Source organism: Corvus kubaryi, unplaced genomic scaffold (assembly GCF_017639235.1).
Source record: "Corvus kubaryi isolate FWS band 111438036 unplaced genomic scaffold, C.kubaryi_AGA036_p1.0 37394, whole genome shotgun sequence".
In the NCBI taxonomy this organism is placed as follows: domain Eukaryota; kingdom Metazoa; phylum Chordata; class Aves; order Passeriformes; family Corvidae; genus Corvus; species Corvus kubaryi.
In genome coordinates this window covers 15180795-15198895 of record NW_024581133.1, presented here as the reverse complement: position 1 = coordinate 15198895, position 18101 = coordinate 15180795, and the positions used below count along the sequence as shown (strand labels likewise).

At 39.4% G+C, this 18101-nt stretch overlaps 1 protein-coding gene across 4 annotated transcripts in view; it reads left to right on the top strand.

Annotated features, from left to right (window-relative positions):
* MTMR10 (myotubularin related protein 10) overlaps nucleotides 1-18101 on the top strand; it is a 42666-nt gene that overhangs the window by 5807 nt on the left and 18758 nt on the right. Inside the window, exons 1-5 of one of the 4 annotated variants that reach the window (XM_042038955.1) lie at nucleotides 216-337; nucleotides 1610-1670; nucleotides 13959-14095; nucleotides 15211-15283; nucleotides 16316-16458. In XM_042038955.1, coding sequence (XP_041894889.1) covers nucleotides 284-337; nucleotides 1610-1670; nucleotides 13959-14095; nucleotides 15211-15283; nucleotides 16316-16458 — 468 coding nt within the window. In that variant the 5' untranslated portion in view covers nucleotides 216-283. Of the gene's footprint in view, nucleotides 1-215; nucleotides 338-1609; nucleotides 1671-6083; nucleotides 6187-13816; nucleotides 13861-13958; nucleotides 14096-15210; nucleotides 15284-16315; nucleotides 16459-18101 lie in introns of those variants that run through there. The other 3 variants (XM_042038956.1, XM_042038958.1, XM_042038959.1) reach the window with 3 other exon arrangements.

Below are 18101 nucleotides of genomic sequence, written 5' to 3'. Positions count from 1 at the left end.
CGGCCCGGCCCGCCGGGGCCGCCGCCCGCCCAAGGAGCCGCTGGGCCGGCCCGGGGAGGCGGAGGGAGTCGCGGGGGCTCCATGCGGGGCGGCGGCGGCCCCAGCCCGGGCCTGCCCAGGCCGCTGGCTCCTCCCTTGGGGAAGGAGGGTGCGCCGGGGCCGCCCCCGCGGTGTGACGGGGAGCGCAGCCCGAGCGGCCGCGGGCGCCGGGCCTGAGCCGGCGGGCGTCGGCACCTCCTCCGGGGCTCGGCCCGGCCCGCCCGCCCGCCCGCCGGCGGCCACAATGTTCTCTCTCAGGCAGCCCAAACCCACCTTCAAGTCGTACCTTCTGCCTCAGGTAACCGCCTTTTATTGCCATTACCGACCTGTCCTCCCTGCCCTGCCTGCCCCGGGCCGTCCCTGTCCCCGGCCGAGGTGCCGCCTCGGGGCTGTGCCCGCAGACGCTGGGGCTGTGCCCGCTCGCCCGGGGGTGGCGAACAGCACCTGTGGGGGGGCTGCCGGGCCCCCGAGCCCTCCGTGGCACTGCGAAACAAAAGCTGCGCAGCCGGTTCGGGGTGCAGCCCCTCGGCCTCCGGGTCTCCGCATCGCACACGGACAGAGCCCACACTGTGGTCAGGGAGCAGGTCTTCTATCGAAGTAAAGTCTTGTGTTCATTAAAATCGGCCCGTGCGAGATTATTTTGCAAAGTTGTGAATTATGCTTCAGGTGTTTGAGCTCGCTTTGCTCGCAGCGCTGGGCGGGATGAGGAGAAAGCAGCGGACGCTTCTGTGCTGTGCAGATAATTAAACTCTCACTTGTAGCCATCGTTTCACGTTTAAAACTTGACTGATGGCATAAATAAGAAAACCGAGTGTATCTATCAAGTATATATAGCGCATATAGTACTAAGTATATCGAGAACCACCAGGATTTTTTGTGTCACCTGGGTGTGCACTTGACAGAAAGTGATATTTATTTATTTTAGAGAAGGCAGGATCTCTTCTAGCAACTTATTTGACATGTTGACTGACTTTTGTTTTTTCACAATTTCTTAGTAAAAGTGAGATGTTGATTTAACACAGTTCTGGATACTCCTAGTCCTGGGAAGTGGTTATATTGCTGTCATTGTAGGAACCGTGGGCTATTTCACCAAAGGTTCCAGTCTTTTTATAGAAGATTTTTATTGTTAAGGTTTGAAACTGAATTGCAAGTAGGCATATATGTGTGTGTTCTGGGCCTTGGAGTTTTTTTGAAATCTTTCCTATGTTGGAAAGTTGTGCATGTTAGAAGTTAGTAGAGAGTTTTTTTGAACTTGACTGTCTATATCTGTAAAATTTGTTGTAGATCTTGAGCCACTATGGAATGTCAATAGTTTTTGTTCATCCTGTGACTTATTATAGTTTGGGTTACCCGATTTGTTAAACATGAATATTTTAAATATTTTATTATTCTTTTGGTACAAATCTAAATGCACTCAAAATTGTTAAAAACTCTTGCTATGATTGGATTCTAGCTCCTTAAGATGAACTTTTTAAGTTAAAACAACTTTTTCCTCTGTACAAGCAGATCAGGCTTCTGTGTGACTGTAAAGTTCTGAGTCTTCAGTAAATTATCTTTTTTTTTTCTTCAGGCTGACGAAAATATATCTTCAGAACCAAGGATTAAAAAACTGGAACCAGTACTTTTGCCAGGTAGGCATGAATTAGGAATTTTACAAATACCTCTGTTGGTATTGATTTTGATATATTTTAATCTTAGCATTGTTTCTTGAGGGAATATTCTGAATAGGAAAAGGTAATGATACTTGTCTCTGTAAAAAATTATTCTGACCCACCTGAAACACTAAATAAATACATAGGTAATTTTGCCTGTGTGATTCTTTACTATGTATAGAATAATGTCTTGGTTTTATTTAACATTCTTGACATCTTTTGGAAGACTACTGATAATTACACTTTCATCAGATAGTCAGATATTTACCTGTGTGCAGAACCCAGTACCAGAGCCTGTGTTAGAGTCTTCCTTTATTTTAAAGGAAAGTAGTCACAGAATTTCCAGTATGTAGGTATGATTGACTTCTGTATTGGAAAGCTTCTAATGCCATCTTTATTAATTTACTCTTATTGAATGTGCTGCTGTTAGGCAAGTTTGGAGTTTGTGTCTTCAGACCTCTACAGAATAACCGTTTTGGGGTGTGGGGGGAAAAAAGCAATGCTTTTATTATTGTTCATCATTACATATTTATAAAAATGTAGGGTATTAATGGCTTCCATATTTTAAATAAGAAATTATCTCTCGTAAATTACAGTTTGATCAATGAGGATTTCTAAAAGCCTTTTTTCAGCTATGGAAGGAACAATCTACTGTTCTTAAGGTTGCTTTCATTGCAAGTGATTATCATTTCATTTTACTGTACACCAGAGTAATAAATCTGGCTTGCAGTTTCTAAAGGTAATTTTGAGTTTAAAACAATGTCATACTACAGTTTTTTCTTAGCATTCAGAATGTATATTAAAAAATACGAATTTATACACACACTGATGTAGGTATAAACAAGGTACTCTTAAAAATTATTTCTGTCACTGCTTTGTATGGAGCTGTTGCTAAATAAGCAGTGCTAATTGACGTGTGATATGGTCCAGTGAGGTACCTTAAGCTTAAGAGGCTGAAATACTGTGGAAGAGGTTCAACTGAAAGAGTAGATAACAACTGCCTGACACTCTTCACGAAACAAAAGAATGCAGAGTTTGCTTGAGGCATAAATACCTTAAAATACATTGCTGGGATTGCTCGATATTTGAAATAGTTTTATTTTTATGCTTGCAAAACTTCTGCTTGCCACTTGGCATCTCACTGATTATGTTGCAGTTGATATTCATCCAAGGCCTTTGACTCACAAGGAAGTGACTGCATGTTCTTCTCTGAGACATTCCACAGCAAATGCAAGGCAGTATGAGAGTGCTTTGCTCAAAATGTAGCACATCTTGCCTTTGCTATGGGACCTGGCCATGAGCAGTTACAGAAAGTAACTTCTCTGCTGCCACTTTTTGCAGTGTGGTTCATTTTCTCTTTGTGAAACTCCCAAGTGCTCTTAAAATGGTGCTGACTGCATTTGTTTTTCTCAACTAGTTTGTATTTATTCTTTGCATCTCTTTGCATTATTTTCCTCATCTGCACTCTCTTTGAAGTCAACATTTGATGGCTTTTGGGACATTCGCAGTAAGTTGCCCCAAGTTATGTAGAAGCCGCAGTATGATGTACCACAGACTTAAAATTTCCACCTCCAAATCATTCTAAGGTATTATTTTGAATTATTTCATGATAAAATTCACTGCTCTGTATAGTCACAGAGCAGCTCTGCCAAAATCTGTTCATGAGTCTGTATGAGACTCATGTGGAGGGAGAGGGGGGTGTTAAAAATTACTTAAAATTACTTAAATGAAACTCTTCCTGTTTAAAGCACCAGCCTAAACACAATTTTTCTGCTTCTGTCATCAACTGTGCTGTAGAAAAGTGCATAAACAAGTACACATTGTACTGTTGGATAGACTGGCTTTTGGATTTGTCATAACCCAAGTTTCTGGCCAAATTCCAACTCATTTAATTATATTAAGACTGACTTGCACTTCCTTGTAAATACAGTGTCAGTATGGCATTCCTAATATCCTGTCCTTAACAGTTGAGTGAAGTTGCTTTTGCTCTCAGGAACAGAGATAAACCTGAGTGGCTGAATGTTTCGCTTTTTAAAGTGGTGGAGTTTTTAAGTTCTTTTGGAATTAAGTTACATTAGCTCAGTCAGGTACTGGCTTTAGTAATCTTCAAAACCTGTGAATGGTTTTATTAAGCTTTTGATTCCTAAAACATAGTGACTCTGAGGGAGTGGCTTGCTTGCTAATTCCAAAGGAGCTAAATATCCTGCTGTCTAACTTGTATTTCTGTGCAGTGGAGGTTAGGACAAGGAGTTACAGGCTAGGAAATATCTGGTTACAAAATGAAGTGGTTTTTACTAAAAAAAAATTTAAAATTAATTGGAATCAACTTCCGACATGTAGTTTGTTTTAAAAGTTTTCTCTGGGGCCCAGAGCCCACATTTCATCAGAATTTGGAACAAAAGCCTGTATTCTTATGGAACTGAGTGCCCCGAGGAGGGTGGTTTATTGGGAAAAGGAACAAGTATCATTTAAAAACAAGTAAAAACCTTGCTTGTAAGTGGCAACACTGATACTGCAGTAAGGAAAAGCAAGTAATTTTATAGAATTGGTGTAATTTCCTTCCAAAACACATTATACAGGTTTGAGATGGAGTTATAAAGATGTTTTCTTTTTCTTTCTGCAGCTCTGTTTCCTAGTGTTAGGTCTGTGAGTGAGAGTTTCTGCAGAGTTAGTTAAGAGTTGGCCTCTGTAACAGTTTCACTTTTTTCCCCTTTGTTTGTTTGCATTGCTGGTTTTATAAGCATGTCAAAGAGGAAAATTACAGAAATAGCAGGTATTCTACCAGTCAGTCTGGTGAAGTGCCTTAACTGGCTGGTAGGAAATTAGTCTGTGTACCTTAGGGGAGTGTGGAGCTCAAGCTGTTAAACCTGGAGGTGTGTTTTGTTCTGGTGATCAACTGTAGCCTGTTTTCACTAACTATGTCTGTACCATTTCAAGTCATCAACTTGAGCATTCAAAAAACCTGTCCAGCATAAGTGGACTGTGAATGCAGAGTGTGTCTCCATGATGTGAATGGCAAAGCAGTGTGCAATACACGGACCAGTCCGGTGTCTGTATTGGAACCAGTGCCACACTGTGGTTTAGGCAAGACCAGGCAAAGAGATCCTCCCTGTTGCTCACACAGGGCATTCTGCAGGAGATTATGTAACCACTGGAGCATCTGATTGAGTGTGAGGAGAGGATCGTTCCTCCCGAATCTCAATGTCCGCTTGAATTAGTTAAATTGTTGCTCAGTATGCTAATTTGCTAGTAGATTAAGATAGTAGTTGTTACCTGTAAGTTTTTATGAAAAGGCTAGAAATGGTTATAAAATTATAGACTAAACTGAATTAGAACAGTAGTTTTTATCTTTCAGGCTTGCTCATGTTAAAGCAAGTTAAAGGGGTAGTGGTGGTGAGGTGCTGCTGAGAGCAGTTTTGCACAGGCTGTTGTGTCTGCCCCGTTTCATGGTCGCATGGCAGAAGTGAAACTCAGAGCCGTCACCGGTGTGTGCTCACAGCCGCGGTGGGTGACCAGCAGGTCACAAGTGCGGCTGGGCGGGGGCAAATGTCACCTCTCGCTGCCGGTGGCCGCGGAGGCACCGAGGGAGAGGGGAGCAGGGCAAGCACCACTCCCAGCTCCTCCCTCTGCCCTCCCTGCAGAATATGGCATGGGGATCTTCCTCTTGCAGGAACCTAATGTGGACACCCAAGTGAGGAGTCACAGGACATCACAGAGACAGTGCTACCATGTTCAATTCCTCTTGGCTGGATTTGTCTTACTTGAATTTATGCCGTTGCTTTCTATAGCCATATAAACGTTTATCACACACAGCTTCACATGGTAACAAGTTCAGAACTTTAATTAAATGCTATTACAAACTCCTTTTATTTGTTTTTTCTGAATTTACCACCATCCAGTTCCTTTGGATAAATCCTGATTCTTGTAGGACACAGCAAACATCAAGTCATATTCCTCCATTTCATGCAAGTTGTGATTTTCAGACATTTGTTATATGGCCACTTTGTTTTGCTTCCCTTTAGCTTAATTGTCTTAGTTGGTCCTACAAAGGAAGCTTCCCGTATCTGTAATCATTTTTTGATTAACTCTGAACATTTTCTGGTTGTGCTGAGCTCCTGTTTTGTGCTGAGCTGGAATTACGTATATGTTCGAGATCCTTGCTATTGGATATATTCATCTTTTATTTAATAATGCTAATCAGCTTTGCCACCTGCGTTTTTATTTTTGTTGGCTTTTTTGTATATATGTGCCTTTAGAAAGGCAAATGACTGGAGAAATTTGATTGTGGGAGGTTTTTAAGACTGTCATGGAAAGTTTTAATCTTTTAGAAGAGTCTGATTCTCTCACAAGTTAGCTCCCAGCTTTTTGGTTTTTTCTGCTTTCTGCAATTCCTTAGTACATTGAGTCATGTGTTCCAGAGCAGCTGCAACACATCATGTGATAGGAGAGGGAAATACACTGTTCAGTGAGACACCCTTGTGCATTAGTGCCCCAGGTACGTTCTTTTCTCACTGCTTTGGACCCCTGCACCTCTACCTTGGCATTTTCATTTGGTCTGTGGTGTCCCAGAGCTGGAGAGCAGAGGCCGCGCTGTGCAGTGAGTGCTCGGTGCCAGCTCGGGCCGGAGGCCGGGCGGGGATTGTGTGAGCCGGGGACCAGGTTAATGAGGTTAATGAGTAACCCCCGACATCTGTCGGGTCTGCCCTGCTTCGCTGTTAGGAATCATTTTGTCTTAATGCCTCAAAGGGAAAACTGAGATTGTTTAGTTTGGTACAAGTGATGTGCTTTCACTGTCGGTTCCTTTTCCTGTGGATATATCTGGAATGAGTTGTTGATATTCAGGAAGGTATTGCCTGATCTGTTGAGGATGTGCATGTGTTGCTGGTGAGTAGCGACAGACTCTCAGCGCTGATAGCACCTGAACAGAACTTGCATGAAGGCAGCTCCTCACTGTTCCGAAGCACTCTGACCTGTTGATTCTCATTTCCAGTGTTGTGGAGTGCTCTCCAAGGCTCACTCCCTCCTTGTGCAGCTGAGTAAGACATCATATTGCAGGGTTAGGGTTTTTTCCCTGCATCAAGTTTCTTATTTGAAACTGAAATGTTACTGGGAAAATTAATTTGTTTGTTTTTAGAATTAATAGGTGATATTGAAAAAAGAAGCAAAAAAAGCTTTGCAGCTGCAGCTTGTTTTCAGGAATCAGTGTCATACAAGAGCATGAAATTATTTTCAACATTTAAGAATGGCCAGATTAGAAGATCAGAATGGTAATTTGGAAAATAATGCAATTCCCTAAAGCTTTTTTAAAGTAGATGTTTTAATTTTTTTTGATGTCTACACAAAGATCACCAAAAATTTTATGTAAGTTATGAGAGCTTCAAATTCTAGATTTCAAATCTGAAAGAACAGGTTTCTGCAAACTAGTTTTTCATACTGCAAGAAGTTTAAAAATGAACCAAACATTTGACTTAGATTTAGAATAAGAAGTCATTTACAGTAAGTATATAGTAAGTACTCTTTTCTGTTACAGTTTTTTTGGCTCAAAATAAATTTTCAGGCGTGGTTTGGGTTCAGTTAACTGCTTGTTTTGTGTTTGAGTTTGATTTTTTTAAGGACGACTTAAGTACTGTGGCACAACATAAGTACTACCAAGGCAGTCTGCATGCAGAATCTAAGTACCAGATACAATCTTAGAAGTAGATTTTACTGGATAGAGTAATTTTGTCCTGCCTTTTCTTCTGAAATGCATTTCTCAAAGCTTCTGACTAGTAATATATTTTAAGTATTTGTAAACATCTGCAAAAATAATTTCCTATGTGCAACAGATTAGCCATCGGCCAATATGGGAATAATTCCTTGAAGAAGGATGACCCTGTTTTAAAATTAAGTATTTTAATGTTTTTACATGTGCATTTTGCAGAGAAGTTGCAAAGTAATTGGTTGCTGCCCACTCTGCCCCACTTACGTTTAATGTTACAAGCCATTAAAATCCAGTAAGGGGATAGTATAGATTCTGAATTGTCATCTGCCCAAGATACTGGGGGTTTTGTCTCTTGGCAATTATACTTTCTTCCAATGAAGCAAGTCTTCAGTGAACTGAAGATTCCAAACTACTTTCTAAACATATGTTTCTGTATTAATTTATTAAGCCAAACCTATATCATTTAACGTAGACGCAATAGTACATTACAAGTTCAGCATCTGCAACTTGTATTGGTAACATAGTTATAAAATAACAAGCTGAAAACTTCAGTCTTCTCAAATTGTTACTGATTATATTGTTTAGGCAAAGTCAGGGTTTGGGAATCTGTAGTTTATGTAGCCAGACTTAAAAATATGCAAAACACCAAACACACTCCCTTCTCACTGGCTTGTCTGTTGCTCACTTTACAGAACTCTGACCAAGTCATTGCTAAAACTCTTACTGGAGAGGTGCTGGTGGTAGGGTTTATTTTAATTTGGCCCCATACATACAGATGCCAAGAGGGGCTGTTTATTATTCTATTTTTCTCGCCACAGGTGTGTGTTCTTATTAACTACTTGGTGCTGACACTTTTTTGTGCAACCAAAGCCCGATCAGAGCTAATTCAGATGAAATCCAAACTGTCAAAAAAGGAAGAAAAAATCCATTTTCGACTGGATCAGTTCTCTGATGTGACTAACAAAGTTTGTCACAAGTGGCAGTGCCAGCATAAGGCTTGAGGTGGAAGTGAATGTTGAATATGGAACTGTTTCTATTTTAGGGGTAATACAAGTTCCTGGATTAAAGCAACTCTGTAAGCAGTTTTTAGTTTTCTGCAATACTTTGTTTTCGATCAGTTTGGTAATAAGAGCTTTGCTCCTGATGGATGTTCCCTTCTTGCCATCTGAACTCCTGTTGTTTGTTTCCTACTGTACATTCTTGTGTCTTTCACTGCTGTTCTGAGATGTGGGGAAAACTTTTATGGAGCATCCCATCCTAGTTCAGAAAAGCAATTATCTTCTCAGGTCCCAGCTGTGGGCTTTTTTTTTTGCTTTTTTTTTTTGCCTTTTTTCCCCCTTTTTTCTCTTTTTTTCTTTTTTCTTTTTCTTTTTCTTTTAATTTTTTCTTTTTTTTCCCTTTTTTTTCCACAATGTTCATAAAGATTAGCCATTATTGGACAATACTGATTTTAGTCTTGTGCTTGTGCATGGGAAACACAGAGATGGTCTTTGAAGACTTACCAGGAAGCCTTTATTTTTTTGCTACATTTTCCCTTACTGAGCATTTAAAAAATTTATCTAAGCTCTTTTCTCTTTTTCAGCACATTAGAGAAAGTGTAAAATATTCATATATGATATTTTAACAACAATTCTCTAATAAGACTGGCCAAGCAAGCTCTTTTGGTATTGTGCATTTATAACACACCACTCTCCAAGCAGTGGTCAGAGTTGTTCTTTGGTAGAAACCTCAGGTTCTCCTATTAAAAATTAATGCAAATTGTTTTTTGTTCCCCAATAATCAAAGAATTGAGCTGTCCTTTTGGAACAACCTTGTAAGAGCTCATGAAAATCAGAAAATAGATGAAAGACAATTATTTCATGAGCTTACAAGTACTTTTTCTTCTTAAGTTCGGAAGTGTCTGAGCACACTGAACAGAAGATTCATTTAGAAGTGGATTAGAGACATTTACATCTAAATGCTTGACGCATACTAATACACTCATACTATTTTGGTATTCTCTCCACAAGAGAGCAGATAAATGGATAAAAGTGTTGTAGATTTCAGTTACTTATTAATGAAGTTTTTATTGGAAATTCTTACTTGGGAATTTCCGAAAGTTAATTATTTGCCAAATATTTTACAAGCAAACTCATTATTGTGCATTCTTAGTGGTTAAATGGCTACTTGAATTAACTTCAGCTTTTCTATTGTGAACTTCTAAAACTATCTTTCTGAATTAACTTCAGCTTTTCTATTGTGAACTTCTAAAACTATCTTTCACATAAGCTGGTTTCCTCTTGTCTTACTTGGGTATAATCACTATCAGCATTATAAATGGGAAGTAGGAGTTCAGTTTCCTAAGTGTATTCAGGTGCTAGTTTTTTATGGATTTAGGTAGAAATTGTAGGACTGCATGAAGTACTTAATGACCTTTATTGTCCTTGTCTGTTAGGCATGAAACACATCCATAGAGCTTCCATGCTCACTAAAGAAAGTTTATACTGATAAATCTGTTCTTGTGCTTCTAGTACAGCATTGGGAAAGTCCCTTTAGCAACATGTGGGTATGATACCTGCAAACCTTTTGAGCTTGTAGGATTTGCATTATTAATTTATGGAGTATGATTTCAGCCATTCATTGCCTCTAGCAAGTATCAGGTTTTTAATGTGATAAAAATACTGCCTGTTAGCATTATGAGATGTGTATGCTGATATGACATGTGCCATGCTCCATCTCTCTGTATATGTATTGATCTGTGTATGTGTCTGTGTATATAAAATACAGCATAAATATTGCCTTGTGAACTGCTCGGTTCCTTTAATTGTGCAGCATTGCTGTGTTCAGTCAGTATTGTCAGAGTTGTTGAAAACTGCTCAGTCTCTATCACCTCATGCATTAATAAGGTTGTGGTCCTTGATGCTACTCAAATTAGCCTTCTTCCCTGAAAAGTTACAAATTGCTACCTTTGTAAGATAAACAAAAAAAATTAAACTTGATCCTGTGAGGCAGGGCACCAAAAGTTACAAAAATATTGTAGTGAAAATGGTGTAGAACATCCTTTATTTTAAGATGTAGTGATTAGGGATTGTGTTTTCAAATTTTGAGGAACTAAATTGTCAGAAAGCCTGGCCCACAGTGGTGTGGCTGCAGGCTGGGGGAGAAGACAGCTGTGCTATCCAGTGATCCCTCCGGCTGATCCTTGTGCCTCCTTCCCAGCTCCCACAAGTTCTCAGGCTCTGCTGTCTGGTTTTTATTTGGATTGTAGTGGGTTATGTATTATGGTGGATTAAATACATACCATGAATTCTCTTAACATCCAAAATATGAACCAGTCAGATTGCACGTGCTTTTGGTTCTGAAATTAAACAGTTTTTGAGGCTGTATGTTAAATGGAGGGTGTATTAGCTAGATGGATCCTTCAGTATCTCCTGTTACTTTTGTGATTCCTGAATTCAATGTAGAAATATTTTTATTAAACCTGATTCGGCTTTATATGTAAGGGTGGCAACCTGTAATTTTTCTTCTGGTTTCCTGTCAAAGTTTAAACAAACTGCTCTTGTCTCCTGAGATCATTCTTTGACTCTTGGAGTCACATGGAAGTGTTGACTGCTGTTCCATGTCTGGAACAGCTTGTGACTGTTTACTGGAAAAAAGCAGCAGCTACATTGTAGAAATGTGCAGTGTAATATCTCTGAATAGCTCTGTTGTTGTCTTGTATAGAGAAATCACCTACTCAGCTACAAATACAAGAAGGGTTCATTGTGCAAGTCTTGCACTTACTACTCACATGGTTTATCTACTTCCCTAAATTTTCATTTTGAAAGGTTTGCTCCTTTTTATATTGCTCATTATAGATGTCCAAATGAGGGATAAAAGATGGGTCATGTAAAATTCCAAACCTGCATCTCAAAAAAAAAAAAATTCTCAATTTCTAGAGCTGTTTGGAAACTGCATCTGTTAAATTTGCAAACTTTCTCATGCTTCGGCTGAATCTGGTGTGCATGCATTCTCTGTCCTGCCATACCGTAATCCTCAGGTTCAAAATGGACAGTTCTGTGTTAGGGCTGTAAACCTGAGAGCAGAAGATAAGCTAGGCCAGAAAATCCAGAATGTGTTTGTGTTGGATGAAATGAAATTAAATGCAGCTGCACTAAAATAGGATTAGAATTAACATGTTGCAGTGTAGCCACACAATTATGAGGAATGGAGGAGGGAAGCAGAAAGGACTGGCTTTAGAAAGAGAATGATGGCATGTTTTAAACTGTAGTAAATTCAAATTGAAGATGTGTGCATGTATCTCATTACTGTTTTGTTGTATCAAAGTCATGAAGTACTGAAATAGTTTGGCAATAGTAATTTGCTTTTAGCAAGTGTCTCTGGTGTCATAGTAAAAAATATTATACTTGGTAACAGATAAGTGAATGTTACCAAAAAAAAAAACCTATGGAAGTTGCATCATTTCATGATGTATTTAGCTCTCCATATATTTTTATTAGAAATGCAGTGATACACTAGCAATACAGAGAGAGGGAGGAATGAAAATTACTTAGAACTCAGTTTGTGAGGAGGTTGTTTTTCTTCATACACAGAATGTGACTTAGAACTTCACGTTGAATAGTTGAAAACACCAACTCTCAGGAGAAATTGCTTCAATAAATGGTTTGGGCTTTTGCAGTTATTTAAGTAAATAGATTATTTGAAGAAATGCTGGGCATTAAGAAGTTTCAGGCCAGACACTGCTAAGTATTGAAGCATTTTCATTACAGTGTTTAACAGAAGTAGGGCTTGTCATTCTCATGTACCCCATTATAAAACATTGTTTTCAGTTGCTGTGGACTTGGATGAACTTTTAACTGTTTGTACGGAAGCTGTCAGAATCAGATTTTTTGTTTTCCTATTCAAAAGCTTATTTAAGCACAGTTTAGCAGTGTTTGAGGAAAGACTTCAAAGCTCCAGCAGATCTGTTTATAGACATTTTCACAGTTCCTGCCACTTCTGGCATTGATTATTCATGTATATGATAACACAGGTCAATGAAACTTGTCTCCTAACATCTCCAAACAGTGCCAGAATACAGCTCATAATTCTGGGAGCTCAAGGCTACAGACTTAGACCAAGACATTTTTGTAGCTGAGCAACTGAGACAAAAGCAGAGACGCTGCTGCTGCTCTTAGTGGCAGATCCCTGATCATTTTAAGGGCAAGAGATCCAGTGGGACTAGTAGGACAGCTGGGTTAAATAGCTCAGGATGAGGAGCATGTGCAGGGACTGGGCCTCAAGACAGCAAAAGGTGCATTTCTCCCAAGTGTCTGGAGTGCTAAAGGCAGTCCTTTTAAGGTATGGTTACTTGGCTGCAGTGGTAAGCACTCGAGGAAAATACCTGTTCCACATCAGGAGATAAATGGGAAATTTATTCCAGGCTCTGGTCATACTCCTTGGACACACAGTAACTGATTTCTGCCACTACGGCTGCCCAAAGCGCTGCTGTTTCCATGCAAAGCAGGACTGTGAGATGGCATTTCAGGCAACTGGGACTAAACGTGCCAACCTATAATGAGCAAATTAGGCTTTAGCAATCGTTAGTCCTTAGTTTCTTCTAAACAAAATCTCAGAGCCAATATGAAATTACACTTTTCTTGGAACACAGTTGTACTCCGACGCTGTTTATGGTAGACAACAGCAGCAGACGTGGTTGATCTGATGACAGAAGTGAAAGCCCTGTACAGGAGTAAAAGAATTACCAAGGTAGATTCCTGAAGGAAGAGTTACTGTTTAGCTTTCAGAAATCTTGGCTGTGAAACTGAAAAGTATCATTTTGTGTAGTGATTTACCTTTTCTATTTAAATGGTCCTCAGTCTCATTTACCTATATGCTTATGTCAGACCAATTAGCATAATTTATTTTTTTCTTCATTTGGATCTTCTGTTTTATGAAAGAGACCAAGAAAATGTCACCTTCATTAGACAGTCACAGTAAAAACTTTGAAATGTGTTTGTGTTCTGGTTTTTGTTTTTTGAAATCACCTGAAAATGCCTTTATACATGCAAAGTGTGATGTGGCCTGATTATTCTGAATTCAGGAAGTTCATTAAACTCTCAGAAGTACTTAACAATAGCCAGCTAATTTCAGTTTTTAAAATAAATATTAGGTGAAGTACAGGAATGTATGCTTGTTTAAAGAACAGTGTTGTTCAAACCAATGAATTTTTAATAGTGGAGATTGCAGATCTTGATCTCTGGATCTAAGGGAAGTGGTGTGTGGTTTTTTTGGGCTTGAGTGTGGATTGGTTTCTTTTGGGTTTTATTGTTGTGGGGTTTGTTTTGGTTTTAAGTTGATTGGTTGTTTCTGTTGGTTTTGATTTTTGTTTTATCTTAACTACTGCCCAATATTGTCCATTTTGGAATGTTTGGATAGTTTCCTCTTTTCCCTGGAGTGGTGTTAGTTGAACTCCATGTTTACCCAGAAGAGGTGGATAACTTGAAACAGGTAAAGAGTTAGGGGTTCCTTGGTTCTACAGACTTAGAATTGTTGTACCTACAAGATTATACAGGCTTCCCTTTTCCCTTCCCCTTTTTCTGTTTTAGGTGAAATTGTGGTGAACGAAGTAAATTTTGTAAGAAAGTGCATTGCAACAGACACAAGCCAGTATGACCTGTGGGGCAAGTTGGTTTGCACTAACTTCAAGATTTCCTTTATTACGGATGACCCGATGCCACTGCAGGTTGGTTATTGCTCACATGGGTGCATCATGACAATGAATGGGATAAGTGAAATTATTCACACTGTGTTTCTGTCTCATATCTGATATAAATGGATGCCTTCTAAGAAGGCTACAGGATGAGGTTCCACTGTCCTGTTCTGAATGCGTTGCTATTCCATCCCTTCATTGAGAGTATCAGAATGGAGCAGTTTTGTACAGAAGTATATCCAGCTCCATTTACCTCTGTGTATGGAGGCTTCCCCGGGAAGTGGTTTTACAAAAGGCAGAGCAGGAATTACACACAGATACATTTCTTCTCGAAGGAGCTGTTTGCAAATGTTCCTTAGGCTAGAAAGCGTCAGATCAGCAAAGCTTTTAATGTGGTGGTGATTTATTGGTGTTACTGATGGAGGACAAAGTAACCATGAAATGAGTTTTCATTGTAGCTGAAGCAACAAGAAAAGGGAGGAGAACTCTTTTGTCTTTGTCAAAGCAGAACTCATGACATTCAAAACCATGATCGGTTTTTGGACAGCACAGCACACAACACTGTTTGGAAATCCAAGTAGTGAGCTGTATGTTATTTTCAGTAGAGTTTGCGCTTCCATTTGGGGCTTTTAACAGAAATGTTCCATTAACTAAGGATATGTAAAGCTCTGAAAGTAGATAGATGCTTATTCAGTAATGGTTAGGAAGTTTGACCAAAGCTACTTCAAAAAGTTAATTTTTGACATGAAGTAGTTGTCAAAACTTGTCCCTGAAAGTAGAATTAATATTTTTGTCTTTCTATGCTTACAAAAGTAGTAATTGGAGATTTCTTATATTCCATATATATATTTTATACTTCAAATTGTATTGAATTTCTAACAGTAATTTTTTATACTAATTCAGTAAATTCAGTGCAAATAGGTTATTTTGCATATTCCACTGGGGTTTCTAAACTGTTTGGTGTGCAGTTCAGCAGTACAAAAGAGCTGTTTCCACAGCCTCTAATTACCTGTGAATAGGCAAGGGTGGTACCTGTCAGAAAAGCCTAGGCATGCCTGATTTTTATCGTAGTTTTTTCAAAGTCGTGCTGTACATCTGGTTGCAAACTGCAGAATTGCAATTAATGGCTGTGACCTCATGTGTTTCAGAAATTCCATTATAAAAACCTCCTCCTTGGTGAACATGATGTCCCACTCACATGCATTGAGCAGATTGTCACAGGTACGTCAGAAATAGTTAAGTATGATGACAGGCTTTGTTCTTATTCAGTACAAAACTGTTAACTGCCTGTTAAGTTCTGCAGAATTGTTGGTACTTGAGGTTTTATGTCATTAGTCTTCCCTGATTTGAAGTATTTGGTTTATTTAAAATTAGAATAAAATCCTTAAATGCTGAATAAATCTTGAGGTGCCAGAAGACTTACTTATTTGGGTCTTTGTATTATTGGCTTTAAATTTATAACCACCATACTGAATCAACAGGTGTTTTAGGAGAGACACCTGTTAATAGCAGTACAAAATTTTGTTAGCAACATTTTTACAATGAATCATCTGAATCTCTGCCACTGAAATACAAAAAGCACATAGCTTAGACAGTTAGATATAGCTGGGATTTCTGACAAGAGAAATGCTGTAGTTTTCAATCCTCTAATTCTTAGCAAGTTAATAGCTGGTGATCCTCAAAAATCTGTAAATGGCAATTGACATCTTAATCTGAAGACACAAAATACTTCTTGTGGAGAACCAAGTTTTGATTTGTTGGATCCTTTAGGCTAACCTATTTGTTAAGAATGTTTTTCATCTTGTAATTGTAAAGTTTCGTAAAAGTGATAATTTTTCAAATTTTGTTTATGGCATGGGCTGTTAAACACTTGGCTTTCTGACTGTAGCTAATCTAAATTATTGGTTATAAGTTTTCAATGCCCAAAATTGGTTGTGATCCTGTGAAAAGATTAATGTGTATCTGAGGAAGAACATGATGAAGAAATGCTATTTTTTACAAACAAAGAGGTGCTATTGACCTATTATATTGTCTTGCACTGGCCCACATTTGTTGCCCCTTTTCTAAAACATGAGGTTCACCCTAAATTTAGTGAAGTATAAGCTTTTGCTAACAGGAATTAACAATTTTCTACCTCAATCAAAATATGCTATTAAATAAAAAACTTCTGGTAGCAACATTATTGTATCTGTTGGAGCCAATTTTGTGTTTAATTACAGAACACAGTCCAATAACTTTGTCTCTTCTTTGCAGTGAATGACACCAAGAGGAAGCAGAAGGTCCTTGGTCCCAACCAAAAACTTAAGTTTAATCCAACTGAATTAATAATTTATTGCAAAGACTTCCGTATTGTCAGATTTCGTTTTGATGAAGCAGGTCCCGAAAGTGCAAAAAAGGTATTATTATCTTCTTATGAAATCCTGCCTTGCAGTCATTATGTGTAACAACAGCTGTGCTGATAAGAACATTTTGTATTATTATGTTTTGGTAGAGAAGTGGGGGGAAGAATTGCAAATTATTCACATTCTGTTACAGGAGAATATCTAGACATTTAGAGTTAAAACTAATAGGGAAAAAACTTAATGTGATGTATTAACTGTTTCTTATCTAAGATAAACCTGTATTTCTTGTCATATCTGTTGTACTTTTAAAAGTTACTAATTTATTAAATAAGTATTTTTAAGGACTGGAATCAGAATGCTGCATTGCAGCTGTACAACAGATGTTTGCATTTTTATGGAAAATATTTCAAGCTTTGATACATTTTCTGAAAGTCATAAGCTTAATTTACCCAGAGGTTGAGTGTACTGCCTTACGGATATCCTTAATTGTGTCGCACAGCAAGTTCTCCAACGAGCTCTTGGAATCACTGTTTTGTCTAATCTACATAAACCTGGGCTCATTCTCAACATTTCCTTAGAAGAGGCTTGTACACCTCTTGACAGGAGGAATTACTTGGGTCTGTACATTCCTAGAGATTTCCTTCCTTGCCCGTTTGTACCCCCACTGCCCCAGGTCTCTGTGCAGTGGTGCTGTGTTGTTTGGGCTGTGCCAGCCCAGGTGAGCTGTGCTGGGCAGAGCTGGCCAGGCTGGAGCGCATTCCCGGCTCTCGGTGTCCCCGCGCTGGTCCAGCTCCCCTGACCTCCGCAGCACCGTGGCGTGGTACTGCCGGCATTTCGTAAGGAATGACCCACTTTGCTCTCAGAGCTTAACAATTCCCCTTCTCAGTAGGATCAAGTTTGAGTTTAGCCCTGTAAGTCCCGAGGACCATCTGCCCAGGCATAAGTCTGCGTGCAGTTACTGACCGAGCGACTGCTGAACAGCCTCAGCCCCTTTACTCTCCTGAAGATGTGTGGGCCGGAGCCCGTAAAGAACCATCCTGCTCTGGCCTTGCCCCTGTTCTGGCTGCCCCCTGCCTGCTGCCTGTGCAGGTTGGAGCCTTCCACGTTTGGCAGTCTTTCAGCAGTCATTCCCTTGCACAGCTTCTCCAAAATCCCCCTGGAGCAGTCGTCTCCTGCAATATCTTTACAGCAACTGTTTGTAATTGGCTGTCACAGCAAAGGGGAGTGATTAGCCTGGAGGAGAAGAGCATAAACTCAGCATCTCATTAATGCAGCAGTCTTTGTGCTGCATTTTCTTGTGCAAGAGCAAAGAATGAAACCCTTTTAGGAAGGCCCTTACATTAGGCATTTATAATTACATGGTCTTAGGTGATGACTTCTGATAGGAAGAAATGCTGGGTCTAGACAACCAGAGCATGTGTAGTTACAGAGATTGTGCTGGTGGCGACCAAAACTGTAACGACTGCCATTTTCAAATACCAGAATGTGCTCATTAGAGGAGAGGAAGAAAACTTGTACCAATATCATCTATGTGGTTACTGTTGCAGTTTTGCTGCATCAGGTAGGTTACTGCAGCTTTGCGTGGGTGTAGCACAGAAGCACTTTTACTGAAGGGAGATCAGGTTCAGCTAATCTAATCTAATGTTTCCATAATAATATTGTTCTGTTAGCATTAAAACATAAATGTATAAAACTGT